Below are 22,080 nucleotides of genomic sequence, written 5' to 3'. Positions count from 1 at the left end.
ACAAAACAGTTACATGAAAATTCCAGCTTGAGAGTCAGTACAGGAGTCCAAAGGTGTCTTCTAGTACTCATGATCTTATTGCTTAAGTTAATTATAATCATCATCAGCTATAGTTCATCACATTTCATCAACATGATACATTCAAAGCTATGGGAAATTTCTGCCTCTGCTAGTTAATCACTTCTTACTATGTCTAAAATTACCATGCTGAGCTGCTTTACCTGTTCACACAGCAAAAACAAGACAACATTCTTTTAAACCACGCTTTGAGGAATTTTGCATGCACCATCTCTATTAATATTGTAAAGCTGAAATAGACCCTCACGGCCATACCTCATGCAGAACTGAAGATCTACTCAAATGCAAAATTGCTGCAAAATGCTGAATGAGGAACAAAGAACTGACATTCTTCATGAGAAAACCACTCACGGAATTGCACTCTCATACTAGGAATTTCTTTGTGGATGTATAGCACATCTTTAGTCATGACTTACCTTAATAATGTTCTCACCAGAAAATTTCTCATCTCCTAAAAAGACTCGTCAATATTCCATGAACTCTATTTCTGCTAACAGATAAAATCCCAATGCTGACCAGCTTTGACAACATGACTTATTGAGGAGTATTTGATTTTTATTCACCTGGCCTCGTTACAGTTTATAAAGGAACTCTACAATATCTGTCTGCAATTATGTAGTAAAAAATCCAAATCCTAACTGACATTACTACATGGCAGTTCAACAACAGCAAGGAAGGAAAATACAACAGAGACAGGCCAAAGTGGTTTATCCTGCCCTTTCTGAGTATTTAACAAAGACTTTCAAGCTATATGAAAAAGGCTATAGCAACCTTCCTCCCAGATTCTCTGCAGAAAGTGCCATTCATAACGCATGAGTTCCCCATATTCCTCTACTGTTCTATTCTAATTCCTTTTCTGAAGCAGGGATTTATGTTAAATTAAGGGATTAATTCAAGGTTGGTTTGCGCCTTATTCTGTACGTGTCTAAGAGACTGGCTGGTCTGCTTCTCCATAGATCTGCCCATGGAGTAACAGGCTTAGGATTCAAGAGAAGGCATGAGATGTGTATCAACCCTCGCTTGTTTTCCAAGGGAAAAAGATGTTTTAGTTGACACTATTTGGTTAGTGAACAATGGGAGCTTACTTTATACTGTTAAACATCAGCAGAAAAGCCCCAGCAAGTATACACAACATCTTATCTCTACACTCTTGGGAAATGAACAGGTCAAAAAGCACATCTGAATTTGTAACAGTCAAAAAGGAAAGAAAAAGAAATCACAAGGAACATGGTTCACCATGTACCACTTCTCTAATGAAGAAAAAGTAAAAATAAATAAATACATAAATAAACACAAACCAGATCCCTGCATCTCCTGACAAAATGGGAGAGTGATACAAAAAATCCAAGGGACTTTTCCAGCAAGATTGGAGCTGCCACACAACGGGAAAACAGCTACACAAAATAAAACTGGAACTACATGGAAGAAGCTTCTGAACTAATTTGAGCAAAAAGACATGACAGCATTACTAACTCCCAATTAAAGACTGACAGTTAAGAAATCTTTATATTTAATAAATTTGAAATATAATTTAATATTTAAGAAAGATGAAAACAAGCGTTTTCAAGTATCACCGAGCAGAGCTTCCCCAGGACAGGCATTGCCTGCTGGTGGCCAGCAGAGATGATTGGTGTGCAGCTGGAGTAAAGCAGCAACTGGCCACGGCTCCTGGCCGCAGGTTCATGTCTGAAGTCACAAGAACATCAGAAACCCTGCAGCATTCCTACAGCAGGTTTCCGAGCAGGAGAGACTTCACACATATTGAAGACACCACATTCATACAACATGGTTATTGAGGCACTTGCTACCTCAGTAGTTGAGAATAGGTTTCACCCAGACATCAGGGTTACCCACAGATGTGCGCCACATACAAGGCTACCAAGTATTACTGATCACTGAGGTGAGTATTCAGGGGTTTCCCTCACCTAGAAAAACCCGCAAGGCACAAACATTTTATAATATATCTGAAAGGGTAATGAGAAAAGTTTCTTCTTACAGGTGAAAATCTCTTACAACTATTGCTTGTGAAGAGAGAAAAAAACCTTGCTCTCCTCCCCTTCCTCTACCAGTTTTCTTTTGTAAGAAAAGAGGTGGGTTTCAGGCTGAAAAACTACTGTTGCTGAGCAGACACAAAAAGATCCTTCTTTTTTAACAGCTACATTAAGCTCCCACATCATTCTTATTCCTTTCCTTGATTTTTCTGGCCTGAGGTGTGTCACTTTATAGGGCTTGATTCATACTTGGCCAATACTTTGTATTTGCCATATAAATAGTTGAATTACATCCACTATACTTCCAGGTTACGAAGTGCTGGTCTAGAGCTCCTTGGAGACCAGTTTCCAACACATTTGGCTTTGGTACCCACACAGGGAAATGCACAGTAAACTTCACAAGAACAGGAATGCTTACAAAGAGGGCTCTGGGGAACTGCAGTCTCTAAAATCACTGCAGACTGAACAGCCCCTCCAGCATGAGACAGCCCAGGGCTCCAGGTTAATGGAAGCTCTACTTCAAGCTTCAGACTTTCAGATTTATGTTTACTGCATGCACTTTCCGAGAGAAAGCTTGATTTGCCCCTACTTTATGCCAACATATTTCAAAGAAGTTAAACCATAAACCTGGAGTAATACAGGCATGAACCTTCTTTCTTGAACCATTTATGCTCAGAATACATTCACTAACCAGCCTTCCATTTAGCTACATGTAGGAAGAAAAATACCTGTTAATTGACACAGACCCATGATCCTTGTGCTTTGTATCTGCACCTTATCTACGCACTTGGATTTATTAAGCATTCTTATGCAAACCTCAGAAACACTTTTTTAAAGGATGCATTCCAAACAGGCATCATGAACACAATGTACAGAAATAGAAAATCTATAAAATGATCAGTGGATTCCGGAAAGGAAGCCCATCTAAAGCACCTGCATGAAAATACACATACACGCACCTTTCTCTGCACAGAAGAAGAACCTCTCTAGAAATCAAGCTCTGCTGGACAAAGAGACAATTTCCTTCCACACATTCAATCCAAAATTATTTTGATCATCTTTATAATGTTCTGGTAAAATGGAGAAATATCCTAATATTAAATGTGTGCAAACTGAAGCACAGAAAGACAAACTGATTAACCAAGATGATAAGACAGTCAGGGAGGGACAGTGCTCACGATCTAAGCCATCAGACTGGGCACAACTGAGGCTTAACTGCCTCAGGCACTGGGCCACGTGCCCTCTGGGAAAAAAAAGTGACCTGAAATTGTCTCTTACAGTGAAGATTTCTTATACACAACTTGAACAAGCCAAACTTGACATTTGGAGAGTATTTCCACTTTTGTGGAGGTGCAGCTCTACTTCATACAAACACATTTCCCATGCCAGAAGCATTTTGGAAAGAGCTGAAATATTTAGCAGAACATGAAAATAAACTTTGTGCCTGGTCACATTAGAATACATTACCCAACATGGAGTGATCAGGAGAAGTAACTACCTAAAAATCTGAACAATAGACTCCAACAAAGCAACACACCAAATCATGACATTTCAAAATTTTTTGGTCTAAAATACGACTAGATCACTAAAATATGACTAGATCACTAAAATCTGCCTTCTTAAATGGGCTAGACAGGAACCAGGGAGATTTATTTCATTAGTAGTACAATTAAGAAATAAATAGCTGCAGCCTAAATATTCATGTGGCTAAGGCATGGCACGAACCTCATTTCTCAGTTCCTGGTCTCTATTAACCCAAGAACAAGCTTTTTTGCTCCTGTTCAGGCCGGCACTCATCCCACTGAAGCTATAAATTTCCACATAGCCACAATGTGTTGAATTCATCACACCCAATTTTAGATGTCTCCAAAGTTGACACCTACAGTGGAGCTGATCCTCTAGACTCACTTTTTTCATGAAGAGACATCAGTGTTTCTAGGGTGTGATTCATCTTCCAGTAAATGAATCACTCTCTGAAGGCCCCGCAACGACTGCACAGGAGCCCTTACTAACACCAGGGTGAATCATCAAAACACATTTTTGCAATTCAAAACCTGATCCTCAAAACTGACATTCTCTTGCAACCATTCAATCCATCTGGATCCTCATCCTTTAAATAAACTGAAGGGTGTGGAAAAGTCACACAAAATAACGTGCTGTTCTCAGCAATGTCTTCCAAGTAGCACTCAACTTCTGTAATGGAATGTCATAGGAGAGAGGAAGGTTCCGCCATATTTTTCATCAGTCTTTCTCTGTTTAACATCCTTGCTGGCGACATGGACAATGGGATTGAGCACCCTCACCAAGCTGTGTGGTATGGTCGACACACTGGAGGGAACAGGTGTTCAAGGTGAGGTTGGATGGGAGTCAGAGCAACCTGGTTTAGTGGAAGGTGTCCTTGCCTGTGGCAGGGAGTTGGAACTGGATGAGCTTTACAGTCCTTTCCAACCCAAACCAGTCTGTGATTCTATGAAACATTAAATGTCAGGCCTCTTAATAGAGTCGATTATACAGAAATCACCAGCTGCTTCAAAAACTTTGTCCAACATGTTTTCTCAGTCCCAACTGCTTAAAGAAACTGATGATTAGATAGTCTCTCACTTTAAGACAGGACATTAGCATTTGTCTTTGTGTCTATCCTTCCAAAGGGATTAAAAACTGATTTTAAAAAGAAATAAGGTATCTTCACATATTTCTCTTTCAATGCATTTTCTCTATGTTTCCCAATGAAAATGTGTCAATACCAATGTGATGGGATTTTCTTGATAGTGTTTACAGATAGAATGCATTATTTGACACACAATCACGTCTGGAGCAACTTGAACTGAATTATTCATTCAGTTTCCAGTGTTCTGTTTCAGAAAAATCATCTTCCTGAGGGAAAGTTTGATTTTTCATTCCAGCTCCTCTGTCCTAGTCTAGGACTTCACAATTACACAACAGAGGAAAACAATTTAGATTAAAATCTCAGGGTTTGAGGGACACCTTTGGTTATTAGATTTTGAATATGTAACCATAACCGCGAAGTATTTAATCAAAAGTTATTGTTCAGCTCCAGGTGTCCAGTAATAGTATATATTGGGTAAAAGACTCACGAGGGCATGATAAGGTTTTAAGTTCTTTTCAAACTCTGTCACCCAAACGATTTCATTGATTTTCCTCTATAATCACAGAGGTAAGGTTAATGTGATCTACTTTTCAGTTTTATTATTCCAACTACAAATTATATTTAAAAATAAAAATGTATCTAAATAAAACTCTGTCAGCCATCTCTTGTTCTTTCATTCAAGAGAAAGGCAAATCAACTTTCAAGCTCTCTAACCAACAGGAAGAAATGAAAAAAATCCAAGTAAAGAGGTGAATGTTTCACTGAATTTTAGGAGTATTTATTGGGCATGAAACTAAACCAAATCATTGTTATTGATCCAAGTAAAGGACCGGACCCACTAAATGACATGACATTGGACACATGAAGTTCAGAAATGCATCTTTTGCAGAGTACTACCCCTGTATGGCATCTTTCATCTGGAGACACTGAAGTGAATTCAAACACCTTTACAAACAAGGTCAATATTATTCACTTTATTTTGCAAATGACAAAACAGATACAACTGGTTTCTGGTAACAGCCCTAAGAGTATCTAAGCCCCACACTAACAGCCCATCTACACGGCTGCAGTGTTTATCTGTAGGGATTGGTGCATGGACGGGAAGCTGCTAGGAGGGACAGGAACCAGCTGACTCTGGGGAGGTGCTTGGGCGGCAAATATAAGGAATTCTAACTGCGCAATAAATCGTTGATGACCCGCATTCCGTGAATGCTCTATGTCTCAGCCCTAGTTCGGAGGGAACTAGTGCTTCCGTCCCTCACCACACAAGTAGCGAGAAACTACAAGTGGTGACCCCGACGTGATACCGATGGATGGGAGCCACGTGGTACAGGTACTGGAGGCCCTCGTGCAGCAAGCTGGGTTGCCGAAGGCGATATACTCGGGGCCAGCGGGCCACTGCATCCAATGGTTGCGAGGCCGGGGGGCGGTGGAGGCCCCTGTGGACGTATTAGATACCTCCCGATGGGGACGGATCCGCCAAGAGCTTTTGGAAGCGGTCTTGGCTGGGGAAAAGAAAGCAGGAGACCTAGGGGAGACGTGGGGTGCCATCGAGAAAGTTGTCTCCAGGAGAGGAGCTGCTGGAGCGGCTGCGGGACACAGAGGCGCTGCGAGTGGAGGAGCCACGGGTGCAGACCTTTGCGTGGGAGCTGTGGAGGAAGGTGCCCCGGGAGGCGCGGCCGGAGCCCCTGGGCCGCACGGCAGAGCGGGCAGCGCTGGAGCTGCAGCGAGATTGCCGGCAACCGCGGCCGCGGCAACAGCAACAATGGCAGCCGCAGGAAAACGGGAAGTGGAGTGTTGTGAGCCCTGGCAACACTCCCCTTTGTGCGACAGGGCAGGGGACAGGGGGGTTCCCCACAACGAGCGACAACAACCCTCAAAGACTACCCTGGGGGAATCCTCCCTACTAACGACATTGTCTTTATCCTTGGCTACCAGGCAGGAGTGTTCAGTTCGGTTTTGATTTTCTAGGGGAAAAAAAAAAAAAAAAAAAGAAAAAAACACAGCAATTTAATGTACCCTTATAGCCTTTCGAACACGTTGTGTGAGTGCTGTGGCAGACTGTGGACTTGGGACCCCATATACAACTCATTTGATAGTCTCTCTGTGATCCACATGTACTAGAAGTTGGCAAATATGTATCCATGTATATCCATGTTTCTATTGGCCCTTGGAGATTTTTTATGGATATTGCTGACCACTTCTTCCCATGTAGGCTGGCCACCTGCATCGGAATGAGTGTGCATTTTGGTCAGTGTAAAAGCCCAAGGCTCATGCGATGGGGAGGCAGAGCCTCTGCGGGGACGCTCGCTAAAGTTGAGCCTGCCACCTCACACTGCAATGATGCTTCTTGGAGCTGGTTTCTTGATTGTCTTCACAGGGTCCTTACGCCACGTTCCGTATGAGAGACTGTGTAGTGGGAGTAATGATTGTCTGGGTTTTGTGTTTCAAATATTGTAATTGTATGGAGTGTGCTTGTGGGATCCTCTGTGTGTGTGTGTGTGTGTGTGTGTGTGTGTTGAGGGCAGACAGTGTTCTGTGTATTTTTTGTTGTTGGGTTTGTGTAAAAGTTTAAATGGGTAGCAGATTAACATTTTGGACAAGAAAGGGTTAATGCAAAGTGCTGCTGCTGGCAGGTATTTATGGCTGCTGATATGCAGGCAGGCAGGCAGCTGTAGCTTCACATTTCTTTCCCATCAGAATGCCTTTGAATCACTTTAACCTGCCTCCTTCTCAAGAACTGATAATGTGGGATAGGGGGTATGTTTGTGTCCTCCTACCTACAGGTCCATGGCAGCTGCCTGCAAAGTTTGCAAAGCCTTGCCATGAGCTGGACAGACAAGTGGAGGAACCCGATGCCTCAGCTACAGGAGCTGGCAGTGAATACCCCGAGCAGAATGAGATAGAGGAGGAGAAAAATAAATGATTACAGGACATCACTTGGGGGCAACTGAAAAGTAACAACTTGAATATGTGTGCTTGTAATGTAGCTATTATTAGAGGCTGTGATTTGGTGTATAAAACCACTTGTATTTACTAGCCAGTTGCTAATGAGAAGCTATACCTTGTATTGTGTGGATTTGTTACTCGTAAGAGATGTTAGACCATGCAAATTTGCAGCAGCTGCTAGAAAATGCTAAGACAAAAGCTAGAAAGATTCTAAGACGATGGTAGTGTTATAAAGCAGGTAACGGAACAAATTAAGAGGGTGGGAGAACTCCACTGGTAAGAAAGTTCTTTGGCTGGTTTCTTGCTGCCATCAGCATCTTCAACATGCTGTTGTAACCTGTAGTAGTTACTCTGGTAATGTCAATCTGTGTATGCTTTGCCACAGTACCAACTTGTTACTGGATGAAGCAAGTGAAACTCTGCATTGACAACGAGGTGCAAGAACTGAGGTTGGCCAAATGCCTGCTGCCACAGTCAAGGGCAAGACTGGGTTGGCCTCTGTGTTTGCCACCAAGAAGAACCTTTAGCTCCGCTGTTGGCTGCAACCCAGCAGGCGTGGAGCGGTGGGGACACATGCCATGCCAGACCTTGATGGGAGGGGATGGCCTCCCCTGTTATCAGAGAGACATCCAGGAGAAAAAGGGCAGACCCAGCAGCCTGTGATTGACCTATGTTGAAGAAATATGGAAACATGCTAAGATCTTACACATGGTGTATGAGGATGGGCAAGCCTTTTGGCTGGACAATTTGTTAGGTGAATGGGGACTGACAGGTTGGCTAGTTGCTCTAGTAAAAGGTGGACTAATGGTGTTTATTGTCATTTTAACGATTTTGGTTTTGTTGCTGTGTATTTTTAATGTATCCAACGAATGATTATGAGTGCTACAAAGCATGTTTGGCTTGTATAAAAACAAAAAGGCGGAGACGTGGATGACTTTCTGGCAAAGAACGGCCATGTACCCAGATCAGCAAGTGCCTACGTGGAGTCGGACGTGAACCAAGGGACAACAAAAGCTGAAGGAATCCCAGCAAGATAAGAAGGAATTGACAAATGCTACTATGCTTGCACTAAGTGGGCTCTTGACTGATGTTGATAGTGTTCGTCATGCCACCTTACAAATAGGGCAGCAATCGACTTTTTATTGTTGGCACAGGGGCATGGTTGTGCTGAATTTGAGGGGATGTGCTGCACGAATTTGTCAGATCATTTGGAATCAATTTATAAGAGCATACAACAATTGAAAGAGGGGGTTAAACGGCTAACGAAAGATGATGGATGGAGTAACTATATTATGTGCGTTAGTTTTATTTGCATTAGTAGCAAGTTATATGTTGCGGTGTGTGATATCTATGGTTAAGAGAAATGTAACATCCATCTGGTTTGCTCAAAAACAAAAAGAGGGAACTGTGGAGTGGCTAAGAGACGGTGGACATTTCATGACCAACCCAGATGTCTTAGCCTTAGGAGATGGTGGTTATGAAGAATACAGCTGAACAATCGACATGTGGGCAATCTCAGCTGTTTGGTCTTGGCCAAGCTCTGAGTCAAGTTGCAAGGCCTGAACTCAAGTTACCCAGGCTGCAAGGCCTAGCCTTAGGTTACTAAAGGACAGTTACGTGCAGTAGAATAAGGAACTTGGCATTTGCTCAAGGCTAACAAGATGTGGGAGCGGGATGGTGAAACTGCAAGTTATGTGAGAAAGGTAGCGAATGGATAATTTTAGCTAGCTTGTTATCTGCTTCAAAATGTGTGGACTGCACTTCTGAGCCAATCACAATCTATATTGCTTACGTCTAGCCAATAGCAGTTCAATTTCTGGAAGCATATACTGTAGCTACTGTGCTGCGACAGTGGTCTGCGGACCCCATTGGCCATTGAGGCTACGACGGAGTGTGCGCAAGTCCTTTTTCAGGCTTTGTCTGAGCGAGCTGCTGAAATTTGCCCAAATCACTGTAACAGTCATTCGCACATCCCTGGACTCCTGACTGAAGGTAACAATAGTGCAGACCGTGTTGCACAAGGTCTGCCAGTCCCTGACTGTTGCGCTCCAGTTTTTATGCGCTATTTACATGTCACGGTTGATACCTGCAGCAGTGTCATCTTGGCTATGGCACAACACAAACAAGACACTAAAGCGGCCATTTTGCATTGGCGCGAGGTCATGGCGATTTCGGGAGTCCCTAGCCAGATCAAGACCGACAACGGTCCAGCATATTCAAGTCAACTGGTGGCTTCATTTTTACGACAGTGGGGCATTGAACATAAGACCGGTTGTCCTCATAACAGCACTGGCCAAGCTATCGTCGAACGCGCACACCGGACTCTGAAAGCTCGCCTCATGTGTCTTGAGGTGGGGGAGTCTGTACCCGGAGGAGCTCCTGCAGTCCGTGTGCGCTGACTTTTACTTTCTGCGCTGACTAGTTTAAATCAATTCTCGCGTGGATCAAGTGAACAATCCCCGATGAGCTCGCACTTTGCTCCACCTCTAGACAAACCCCTGTATCCACAGGTACGGGTGAAAGATCCTCAAAAGGGTAAGATAGGTCCATTTGCCCTACGTGCTCACGGGCGGGGCTGTGCCTGTGTGGAGGGGGAGACTGGGCTACGCTGGGTACCGGCAAAATGGTTATTACCGTATTTGTAGTTGTGTCTGTAAGTTTGTATTTGAGCTATGTTTTACAGGTGGTGATTGGCGCTCGGCTGTATCTGGGAGAGAGTGATGGAAAGAGGTGTGAAATGACATCCATGGCCCTTATGTGTCCAGATGACTTCACTCACGGATCCAGTCACGACGTGCCTTACGAACTTTGTAGCCGGCTGTTGAATACGACATCACTCAGGCCGGAAACACCTGCGTCTAGGTCCCTTTAGGCTGACGCTCTGTGTTTATTAGTATTGGGATGTTTGTTTCCTTCTTGTTTGATTATGTAATACGCACTGTGTGTGAATACTTAGTGGCACAAACCTTTCTTACTTGGTTAATTAGAGTTATAAGTTGTTATCTGGAATAGCTGTTAAAACCCTGAGTTTTCTAGTCTTGAGGCAGGGGAGATGTAGGGATTGGTGCATGGACGGGAAGCTGCTAGGAGGGACAGGAACCAGCTGACTCTGGGGAGGTGCTTGGGTGGCAAATATAAGGAATTCTAACTGCGCAATAAATCCTGTTGATGACCCGCATTCCATGAATGCTCTATGTCTCAGCCCTAGTTCGGAGGGAACTAGTGCTTCCGTCCCTCACCACACGAGTAGCGAGAAACTACATTTACCCATCCATGTAACAAACACTCCTGGAAGTGCAAGAAACCCAGAAAACAGACTTCAGCCAGAAGCAGAAATTTGGCCATTTGCCTGGGATTTTCAAGAGTTGTAAGACAACAAATTATGACCAGCTACAAGCTCAACTGGATCTTAAATGTATCCAGACCATTATCCAAGTGCCAGAGAACAAAAATGTAGCAGTAAGCTTATTTACAATGCACACAAGTATCCACTACAGATAAAGAGACAAACCCACATATAAATGACAACAACACTAAACCCACAGGATCACTAAAAGACACCCTTTAACCTCAGCAAGCTTTGAATCAGGTTTTAAGTAAGAACACTGAATAAAGCAAACTATTAACAAGAAAAATATAAGCACAGCACACTAATTTCTTACCATACCAAGCATCATACCAAAAGCCCATCTCAGATGAACCAAATGTTCAGAGCATATCCCAGATGCCAAAAACCAGTAAACCAATTAAACCAAGCAATTAAAAACAGATTCTAGAAATAAGAGAGGGAAATTAATTTGGTGGGTTCTTCCAAAATATAAAAGAAAGAAAGCTCCCACAAATTAAACAAGAAGCCCTTACAGTGGGATTGATATGAGATTAAAAAAATATATTAAAGTATCTATGAAACAAGTAGTAAACAAAGAAGCCGATCTGACATCAGAAAGCAAGAGGGTAAAAATGTGCATCAAGACAATGGCACAAAGCAGTACTGGCAGTTCTGGTCTTGCATCAGAATTAACCCCAACATAAAATTCTACCAGAACAAAAAGGTAAAACCGTGGTTACATGGCTCACGTCATCTCCATTTTGTCATGGGGAGTGGGGAAATAACTAAGATTATTGCTGGTGTTTGTCATGAGATGTTTGCTGAGTGAGAACTGGCAACACTGAAACTTGGCTTCCTGCATCATGCAGGGATCTGGCGATCCCTGGCCCAACATCTGTAGCCCATGGGTCTTCCCAACTGGCCATTACAGAGAACCTGAAGCACAGTAAGCTTACAGCTTAGAAACAGTCCTTCTTCACAAAAGATAGGCAGCTTTCCTCTTTTCTGCCTCACACTGATCTCAGCCCCTGATCTTTAGCTAGCACAATAAGACAGGTGCCGCAACTGCAAGAAGAATCAGGCTTTCGATTCCAACTCCTTTCTGCACTGCTACAAAAACTACATTTAAAGGAAGCCATCCACAAGCAAGCTTTCTACTAAACAGTTTCTTTCACCCCTCCATATAAAATCATCTGCTGAGAAGTTAATTGCTTTACAGCGTATCTTGTCACAGGATCATCTCATCAAGAGGTTCGTGTCATCACTAAATGATTTCGGTATAATCATAAAATCATCTCATCCATATTCCAGAGCCAATTTCCTTTCGTGACTGAAGGTAACTGCAGGCTGAGGATCACAGCCTTTGCTTGTTCACACTCCGCCTTTGCTGTCCCGGTCCTGCCAGAGCCCTCCCATGAGTGCTATCTCGCACTGGGCAAGCCTCCCCCTAAAGCTGCTGCTCCTTCCCATTGGCCACTGTCTCTGTGACCCCATGGAGGGCCGCCTCATTCCCATTTTCCTCAGTTCTTGTCACAGATTCCTCGGATAACCGACAGCTCCCTTTTCCTAGGGTATTTTTCAAATGCCCATTTTAGCCTTGGTGGTTTGAAAGACAATGTTGCACTCTCACCGTAACAAGTAATTGGCCATGACTGAGGAGGTGTATGAAACATACAGCAAACATTGAACAAGCCGCTATATTGGTGCTAAAAACAAATTTTGATGGAAACTGCCAGGCAGACAGACAGAAAAGCACTCTCCAGGGACACTACTCTGGTTTGGAGCCCATTTCTCACAGCATCTGAGAGGAGGTGAAAGTGTGGCTCACCTGAAGTCAAGGAGAGTTTCCACTGCAATGAGACTTCACTGGGGCCAGGATAGGGATGCTGAATGGCACATCTTGCAGTTGAGTTTAAGGTAAGCGGTTGGCATGACACAAAAGGATTCAGCGAGGGCTGGGGAAGCCCTTCTAGTTGCATTAGTTGTCATGGGGCTAGTCATCTGCTTTCACTTTTCATTCCTGCTGAAGGGAATGCCACTAAAATTGCAGCCTAATTAAGTAATGCAGCTTCTGCTGATTCTTTGATTACTGACTGGTCTCAGATATGAAAACAACTTCTAGGACTGGAAGTAGCATGTTACCTTACTCCTATGCTGAGGATGTTAACTATCATCTTTCACCCCACTGCTCCTTCGATGTGTCATTACTTTGGTAATACAGATCACAGCAGTGTTCTTATGTTATTAAAATATTTAAACAAGAAGCAGTGGCTAATATCTTAAGTTGGGTCTTTTTTCCTAAAATACAAAAAACACCACCAAAACCACGAGACACACCACCCAGCTCACTCAGCAGTTACTGAATAGAAATGGAGTACTTCCTCAACTCCCAGCAGCGCCTCACTTTCTGAAGCATGAGGCTGGGCTGCCTTTGCCACTCTCTCTATCAGCACATTTGCAAAGCAGCTCTCACCCATGGCACAGAACCAGAAACTCAGTTGTCACCACACTCAGTACAGAGCTCACTTGTCCCTCCCTACATGCTGCAGGACCATCCAAATGTCCCAGAGGGTCTGGACAGAGCTCTTCCACAAGCAGGAAAGTCTGTAAACATGCCAAGTGGCTCTGCAGTACGCGTGAAGTGTGAGAGGACACCTCCACTGTTACAGCAAGATGCCTGCCAGAGCCATGGCAGCACCACTCATGGTGTTCCCAAGCCTGGTCATCTTCTACCCCTGAGCACCCTATATGCCCCGAACTCCCAACGTCCCAGGAACAAACGTGACTGCCCCTGGCACTACCATCTGTCCTTAAGAGTGTTGTCAGGCTACTCATCAAAGTGGTGCCATAATGAGGACTGTCATGTCTGCGCAGTAATAAATACAGTCATGCACCTCCACCTCCCTGCAGTCAACTGGAAGGTTTTTGACAAGGCTGGCTTCCAAAAAAGAATTACCTTTCAGGAATTAATGCTGTTCTAAATTGTCACAGAAAATAAAGAGACTTCCCAAGTACTAAATGCCTTCCTAAAGCTCTGGGCTGGTTTCACAGGCTTGAGCAGTCTCAGTTGCCCTCTCACACCCCACATCACTCGGGACATTTCAGATAATTGGGAAAGACTCTGTTATTTGCTATACAGAGGCTCAGATCTCAAGTCAGCTTCTGAATACTTCAGAGGGGTTCTAATCTGCTCTTTGGCAAAGGGACAGTGCATTTATAAAAGTATTTAACTAAAATTACACTACCATTTCTCAATTCAGCTCCAGTATTACCCCATGTTCCAGTTCTAAGCCTCAGTTAGCTAACCACTTCAAATACGAGAGTTCATTTCTGGGTTGGATCTCAGTTAATCTGCCTGGCTGCAGCAAGATAATTGTTTTATAATCCAAAAAGAACAAAACTCAAAACATTTGCTCTCTCTGGTGGGTTCTCAAATTCTTGTGCTCGTCCTTCTGCCTAACTGACCCCATCAGCGCTCCAGCAAATGAAAATAGAATGAAACAACAGGAGATTTTCCCTGGAAAACATTCACAGAAACAAAGAGCTGGATACATTTCAAACTATGCAGGCTAAATGTTCAGAGACTGCTCTAATAAGTAATCACCCCAATTTAAGGGCTTATTACTTTGACATTGAAAAAACCTATAAGTCTACATATATATTGGGCCACTGTAAAATATACCTGAGAATGGGATAATACAGCTCTTCACACACTTTAAAATTAAATCATTTGAGGCTTGCCAGTCTTCATTTCAGATTATTTCCTCTGCCATTATCCATCCTCTCTCTCCAACACACCCATGGCACACAAACACAATGAATGGGACATGCCAGTGGTGAAACAGAACATATTTTTCCTGCCCTGCTCAAGTCATCAACCTGTCTGTCTATGTTTTCAATTCCCCGGAAAGCCCTGCAAGTCCAGTGCTAAATCAGAGGAAAAGAAAAACCACTGTTAAGTCTATATCCAGCAGTAGTTGGGCTTTGCAGCTACCAAAATCTGTTCCACAGGTCCCTAAAACTCAGGGGCTGCCACAAGCTCCTGTTGAGGAGCCTTAACCCAACCTCCAGAGGTTAACTTCTACTCTTCAGTAGCTGACGCCTGCAGGACCTAGATCAACTCCTGAAAGAAACCCAAAGCAGACACACTCCACAATGAGCAGGAGTTGCATGAGGCCTCTACATGAGGAGTTACATGTGCTGTAGCACAGCACCCAGGGACCTGCACAAGTGGTTGCTGCCTTCTAGGGGTAGTCAAAGGATGCAGGGCAGGCAGGCAGAGATAAAGACTGCTCTCAGTTGTGTTCCATAGTGCTTTTCCAGCACTTTAATAAATACTCATGGCCTTCTCCCAATCCTATCCATACAGTATGCAAAAAAAAAAAAAAAAAAGTTCAGCTGATTTTTCCAGGATGAAACAAATCAATTTTCATCATAATGAGGGACTGGGTTAAGACATATCATTACTCAGTCTTTGGTCACACCCATATTACCATTATGCTGATGCATTACCCAGTCAAGGAAACATCTCAGCTATTAAAAAACTTCTTTAAAAATGAATCTTTTCTCACATAATGCTGAATACATCTTGAACACTTCCTTGCAGATTAACTGCAGTAACTGCAACGACACAGGCGTGACAGCAGCTGATGTGACATGCCACTGGAGATCTCTCTTATGCTAAAGAGTTTACAGCCTCTCTCAAACAAAAGGGACAGTCAGTAGGTGGAAATTAACTTCCAACCCACAAGACCACAGACCTGAAGTTAGGTGCACCTATAATGCACAATTACAGCACCCTATTCAAGTAACCATTTCTCTGACAGCTTCTCTTACAGCTTGAAGGGCACAGAAGCAATCTGGGTCACAAAATCACATTCACATGTTGAGACTAAACCGTCTCCAGAGAAAGGCTTTTACAGTAAGTAAAGCAAATCCCTCTTGTAAATACATCCTTTAACCTTTGTTAAACTTATTACATTTTAATTAAAGTCATAGGACTTTGTTTAGATAAATTGAAAACCTCAGGTTGGCAGCCAGAATATGTTATTTATAACAACTCAGAGGTCTTGGAGTCCCATATTTGAATTCTGTTGCTTTAATTTATTTTTCCAATTAAAAACGTCTTCCTGTTCATGAATTTTTTTATTCCCTAATGTGCTGTTCTATCAGGAGAAACATTAAAGAAACAGACAACACAGTTTTTCAATTGGAGACTACTTTAGCCTGCTCCAGTTTTATAATCTCTTCTCTTATGCTCATACCAAGCCCTTCCATCGAACAACTGAAAGTATCCATCAGAACCACAGCCTGGATTCCCAATTAAGGGCACTCCAGCACGTACTTTCACTGGAAAGCATTCCTTTTTACAGCAACATGCCTTTCTCCGTTTTGCAGCTGCAGAGTTCAGGTAAAGGAATACTGATACTGTCTGAAGAGGAGAGGAGCTCTGTAGCAATATGGCTGATGAGAATGAAAACAATAAAAATTGATGAGAAGCTCCCCATGACCTGGCAGCGTACTCTTAAGCCCAAAACCCCTCCGTGTGCTGGGCTGCATCCCCAGAGCGTGAGGAGCAGGTCAAGGAAGGGGATTCTGCCACTTTGCTGCGCTCTGGGACAGTCTTGCATCCAGCTCTGGGGCAACAACACAAGGGACATGGAGCTGTTGGAGAGAGCCCAGAGGAGGTCATGGAGATGCTGCGAGGGCTCTGCAGACAGGCTGAGAGAGCTGGGCTTGTTCAGCCTGGGCTCTGGGGAGATGTTAGAGCAGCTCCCAGTGCCTAAAGAGGCTACAAGAAACCTGGAGAAGGGGGAATGGCTTTAACCTGACAGAGGGGAGACTGAGATGAGATCTTACGCAGAAGTTCTTCCTTGTAAGGGTGGTGAGGTGCTGGCACAGGTTTCCCAGAGAAGCTGTGGCTGCCCCATCCCTGGCAGCGTTGAAGGCCAGGTTGGACAAGGTTTGGAGCAACCTGGTCTAGTGGAAGGTGTTCCTGCCCATGGCAGGCGCTTGGAACTGGATGAGCTTTAAGGTCCCTTCCAACCCAAACCAGTCTGGGATTCCATGACAGACTTCTGGGGCTGCCAATCTCCTGGCAAAGTAGATAGAAATGGCAGGATCGTTTACATCTGCTCCCCTCAGAGCCCAAATCTGGGAGGGCACATGGCAGACTTTATTTCATTATATTAACCCTTTAATGCCATAGGTTAGGGACCCTCTGGACAACGACATGGTTGTTCCAGCTAAACTGAATACTCTCCAGAAAGCCTCAATAACCCCCTTTTCCTTAGAGTAGGGAAGCACAGGTCTTACAAACAGTATCTTGAAACAAGGTTTGTTCATCAGTAGTGGACTCAGCATTGAAGATACAACGAATTAAGAGCAGTGTATTTAATTCCCATGTCACTTTCAGCTCAGGTTTTACTTGTACATTGATAATCAATGCAGTCTTTTCCTTTCTCATTTCAGTTGTCCAGGATGCATCCCTGGCCCGAGGTTACTGCCCAGGCCCAGCACAAAGGCTCTCTGAGTCAGTGAGAGGAGTCCAGTGACACTCAGCAGGTTTTTAGTATGGGCTCTCAGTTATCTTCCTGTGTCAGCAGCTCCAAGCTCTAGCATCAAACTCAGCTACAGTTCCCACTCCTTGTTCTTGAAGGAGCACCAAAAGGAGCAAGTAAGATGCAGCAGGAGCTGATTTCAAAAGGCCATATACTTGAACAAATACAGCTCCTGTCTGCTCCCCCACTATATTACAGCTCATTAGAATAGAGGCAATTACACTGCTTTAAAAATGACTCTTAAAAGCACTGAAGGCCTTTTACTAGTTCTCAAGTACTTTTCCCAAACCTATCCATGTCTGAAAAACAAAGTCAACTTTGAATTGAATCCAACAGACAATCAAGTGCCAAATGTCAGAGCAATTTTACCAATCAGAGTAATATGGCTGATAAGGCTGGGAAAATAAAAGTAGGTTTGACTATCTGTTTACAAATTGAAAGTTTCATCTTCAGTGCTTTCTGATCTCCTGCAGGTTTCGGAGCCCAGAGATCAGCTTTGGGTATCAGTACAAATCCTGCAGCAAAGTTAGGCTGTGGCTGGATATTTTCCCCAATGCAAACACCTTCCATAACTCTCAGATATATGTTAACTTTAATAATGCTGCATTCACAAACCACTCACAACTGCCTTCCAAATGGAACCTATTACCATAGCCCTAAACAAAAAGGAGCAATGCATTTATACAAATTCCTGCATTTCTCTAAGGAAACAATTTTACAACCCCCTTAAAGAAAACCAGGAAGAATCCAAGGGATTCATTTTGTTGATTTCTTTTTTTCTCTTTTTGCTTTGTTTTCATTTTTACAAGGAAAGAACAGTAAGTAAAAAGAACAAAACTTCTTTAACTCAGTAGGTACATTTCAAGATAAATTCTTGTTCTGATGGCACTCAATCTCTACAGAAGATGGGACAGGTCTATCTACTAACTGCAGTCCTATTCCCTCCCCCTGCAATTTACTTGTTCCACTGCCTCCTCCCGCTGCTCGGCAGCCACCTCCTTCCCGCGCTCCGGCCCTGCTCCCGCTGCCACTTGGTCCCTGGGGCCGTTCTCCTGGGCCTCTTCGGCCGGCGGTGGCTCCCGGGGCCGCTCCCCGTCACCTCCCCACAGCCTCATGAAGATGGAGGCGAGGACGAGGGCCAGGACGGTGAAGAGCAGCGGGACGGCCAGGTACAAGTCCACAGCCACATCCATCCCGCCCTGCTGCCAGAGCCCGCCCATATTACAAGCCATTACCATAAAATACAATCAAACAAGAACATTAGCCCAAGGCCCACACTTGATTAACACAGCAAAAATCGGCTCTAAGTAAGCTATGGCATACTGAAACTGTGAGATCAAGGAAAACAACTTTGAGAGCCAATAAATCAGCATTGTGCCTTGGTCAGATCTGTCGTTATCTCAACCCCTTGTGCTCCACGTTGGGCGCCAAAAAAGAACTGTCATGATTTAAGCCCAGGCCGTAAATCAGAACCACGCAGTCTACCCCCCACCACCACCCTTTCTTCCCCCCGCTCCTGGAAGGACGGGGAGGAGAATCAAAAGAATGCAACTCCCACGGGTTGAGATAAGAACAGTTTAATAACTAAGGTATAACACAAATCACTACTGCTACCACCAATAATAATAATGATAAGAGAAATAACAAGGGAAGAGAATACAACACCTCACCACCCGCTGACCGATAACTCACCCCCCACCCAGCAGTGTGTTAGCCCTTCCAGGTAACTCTCAGTTACATCCCCGGGCATGACGTGCTGTGGTATGGAATACCTCTTTGGCTAGTTTGGGTCAGGTGTCCTGTCCCTGCTTCCTCCCGGCTTCTCCTCCTCCCTGGCAGAGCATGAGACTCACACAGTCCTTGGTCAGGGTAAACATTCTGACCAGCAACTGAAAACATCGGCTTTATCAGTACTGGCCCCAGGCCAAAAGTCAAAAACACAGCGCTGCACCAGCTACTAAGAAAGAGAAAAATAACTGCTACTGCTAAACCCAGGACACTGTCCAAGTGTCACTTCCGATGAGGCACCTGAACTCTGCTGGGAGCCACTGACACTACACCAGCCTAAAACGGTGACATTTACAGGTAAACTCTGCAGGCCTCAACACCTCATTCTGTGCATACCATCAGCTGCACTTTTCCGCACACTATCATGAAGAAGGCTCAGAATTTTCAGAGGTGCCCAGAAGTACCCCTCACTGGCTTTCTCTTCTAGTTTCACATCTTTGACATTTACTGTAATATGATTGGGAAATGCTTGTCCAAAGATGAACAAGATGTTGACTCCTATTTCAAGTGCAAAGATGTAGGGGATTGAGATATAATGAAGGAATCTGTAATACCAACATCCACAAAATTCTCTGATTAATTGAATAGAGATGCTACAGTCAACTCAGGAACTTAAAAGACTCATTTTCTTCTTTTTTTTCCCCTCACTAAAACTTCTACTATGATCTGCCTTCAAGTCATGCTTTCAGAATCATCCCCATTACTTTTCACAGGAGTTGTCATAAAATATCCCAAATACACAGCCAAACAGAGGCATTTATGTGTGGATTTATGTTGGGAGCAGACTGAATAAACACACTTAGATGGATCAGCCCTGTTTAAGTCCACCTGACAGAGATATCTATACACATTTATCACCTCCTATGACAGCACAGCTCATTCCATAACTGTATTGATCTATTGCTGCCTGTTGCTGTAAAGAAAATGAGGTCCCAGCCATGACTCTGTACAGCTGTCCTGTCCCTGCATAGACTTCTGCACCAGTCAGATGTTTTGTGTTGTCTTCCTTTCATACTCTGTGCAGCCAGCAAAACAATCTGCTAAAAAGGGGCTTCCGAAACACATTATGAAGAACCTGCACCAAACGCCAGTCAATAAGCAAATAAAAAAGGATACAGTTGCAATCCAAGAAACAATATAACAGGTACACAAATAATGGTAAGAGAAATAAATCAGAGAGCTGAAATGAACATGATCTTGAAAAATTGCAGATTTTGTGCCTCAATGAAATTAAAATTGCTCCAAGCATTTAATTGCTTGTAGGGCCCAAGTCAAAGAATTCAATAAGAACCTTCCTTCACATTAGATTGTTACTGTCAGTAGTTAATGCAGTTGCAAAAAATGGTTGCAACCTTCTCCTCAAAACAGTATCTCAGAATTACTTTAGTCCAAATTTTAACTCCTTCAAATGTTCCAGTAACCTCATTCTCCTGTAATACTCTTACACCTTTACTCTGCCTGCAAGAAAATAAAGACTTGAGAAAAAATAACTGCTACCAGCACCCTACCCATTAAGTGCCACAATTCCAAAAGGCATCTGCTAATCCTCTCACTGAACACAAAGGGTATTTTTATACTAATTTTGGTTTAAGACAACACAAAAGTAATGGCTCATCTTCCTCATTCCTAACTACTGTTTTGAAGGTCTCAATATCAGGTTGACTTTCCTCATCAACTACTAGGTCAGCAAAAGCCCAAGTCTTCAGTACATTGTGAGATCAAGTCCCAAGGCAAGAGAGATCCTAGGGAAGACAGATTCTGGGTTTACTGCTTTTTATTTCTTAAAATCCTGACAATATGCACCTTGCAGGCTTCTCAACTTTTAAAAGGAAAAAAAGTGCAATGACAGCATAACACCCTTCAGAAAAGAAAAAGCACCAGCTCTAGACATGCAGAAAGAAGCTTCCAGGTTTTCTCAGAAGCCTCCAAGTGGGGCAGCAGGTAGAAAACCAATACAGTGAACTGCTTGATTATGCAAAATAGAATTAAAATGCCTTTGACACATCTACGTATTCTTCAAGTTTGCAGGTACACCAAGTGAAGCAGTTCACAACAGAACAGGCTACACACCAATCTATAATACTTCAATGCAATCACAGTTAAACATAACATCAGCTGGTGCCTAAACCACAGAGATGCATTTCATACTCCCCAGCTGGCAATCAGCCTTTTCCACATGTGCTCATAATCACAATGAATTGTTTCACATGAATGCTTTGCTTTCCTTTTCTTCTCCCATGGCAGTTCACCGTGCTTTTTAAGTTGGATATTAAAAAAAAAAAAAAATACTAGTAACCACTCTCCTTTTCCAATTTTATTCCTGTGTGTAAATAAGGAACATTTTTCAAAGAAATATAAATTACTGAACACATTTTCTTACCTGTTGCAGTCCACGTGAAGCAGAAGGTGGGATGCACTCAGCGACACAGCAATTTTATGCCACTGTCCATCTGCCAGACGGTATGGGAACACCTCTGTTCTGGACTTCCCATTAAACCTGTAGTGATACCTAATCTCATCCCGCAGGCCACTGCTCTCCAGTTCAAAATAGCTGTATTGGAAACAAAACCAAGTGTCAGCTCTGGTTTTGGTTCATTCATTGCTTCTCTCACTTTCTTCTTAATTCATAAACTTTTCTAAGCAAACACTACATGGAAGGTCAAAATCTAAAGAGGTTACTCAGCATGGAGTAGCTAGTTCATTTTTTAAGAGCTAGAGAGACAAGACTACACATTCTATTCTATGATTCTATGATTCAGTGCATTACCAAAACAGCAA

At 43.3% G+C, this 22,080-nt stretch overlaps 1 protein-coding gene across 1 annotated transcript in view; it reads right to left on the bottom strand.

Annotated features, from left to right (window-relative positions):
• The window catches only part of NELL1 (neural EGFL like 1), a gene marked incomplete at both ends in the record, with an annotated part of 311,518 nt that overhangs the window by 249,357 nt on the left and 40,081 nt on the right, over positions 1-22,080 (bottom strand). The window contains one exon of the mRNA XM_080619121.1: positions 21,683-21,853. Coding sequence (XP_080475247.1) covers positions 21,683-21,853 — 171 coding nt within the window. The remainder of the gene's footprint in view (positions 1-21,682; positions 21,854-22,080) is intronic.

This window comes from Psittacula echo (assembly GCF_963264785.1).
Source record: "Psittacula echo genome assembly, chromosome: 5".
Lineage (NCBI taxonomy): Eukaryota > Metazoa > Chordata > Aves > Psittaciformes > Psittacidae > Psittacula > Psittacula echo.
This window is presented reverse-complemented; position numbering and strand designations above follow the sequence as displayed.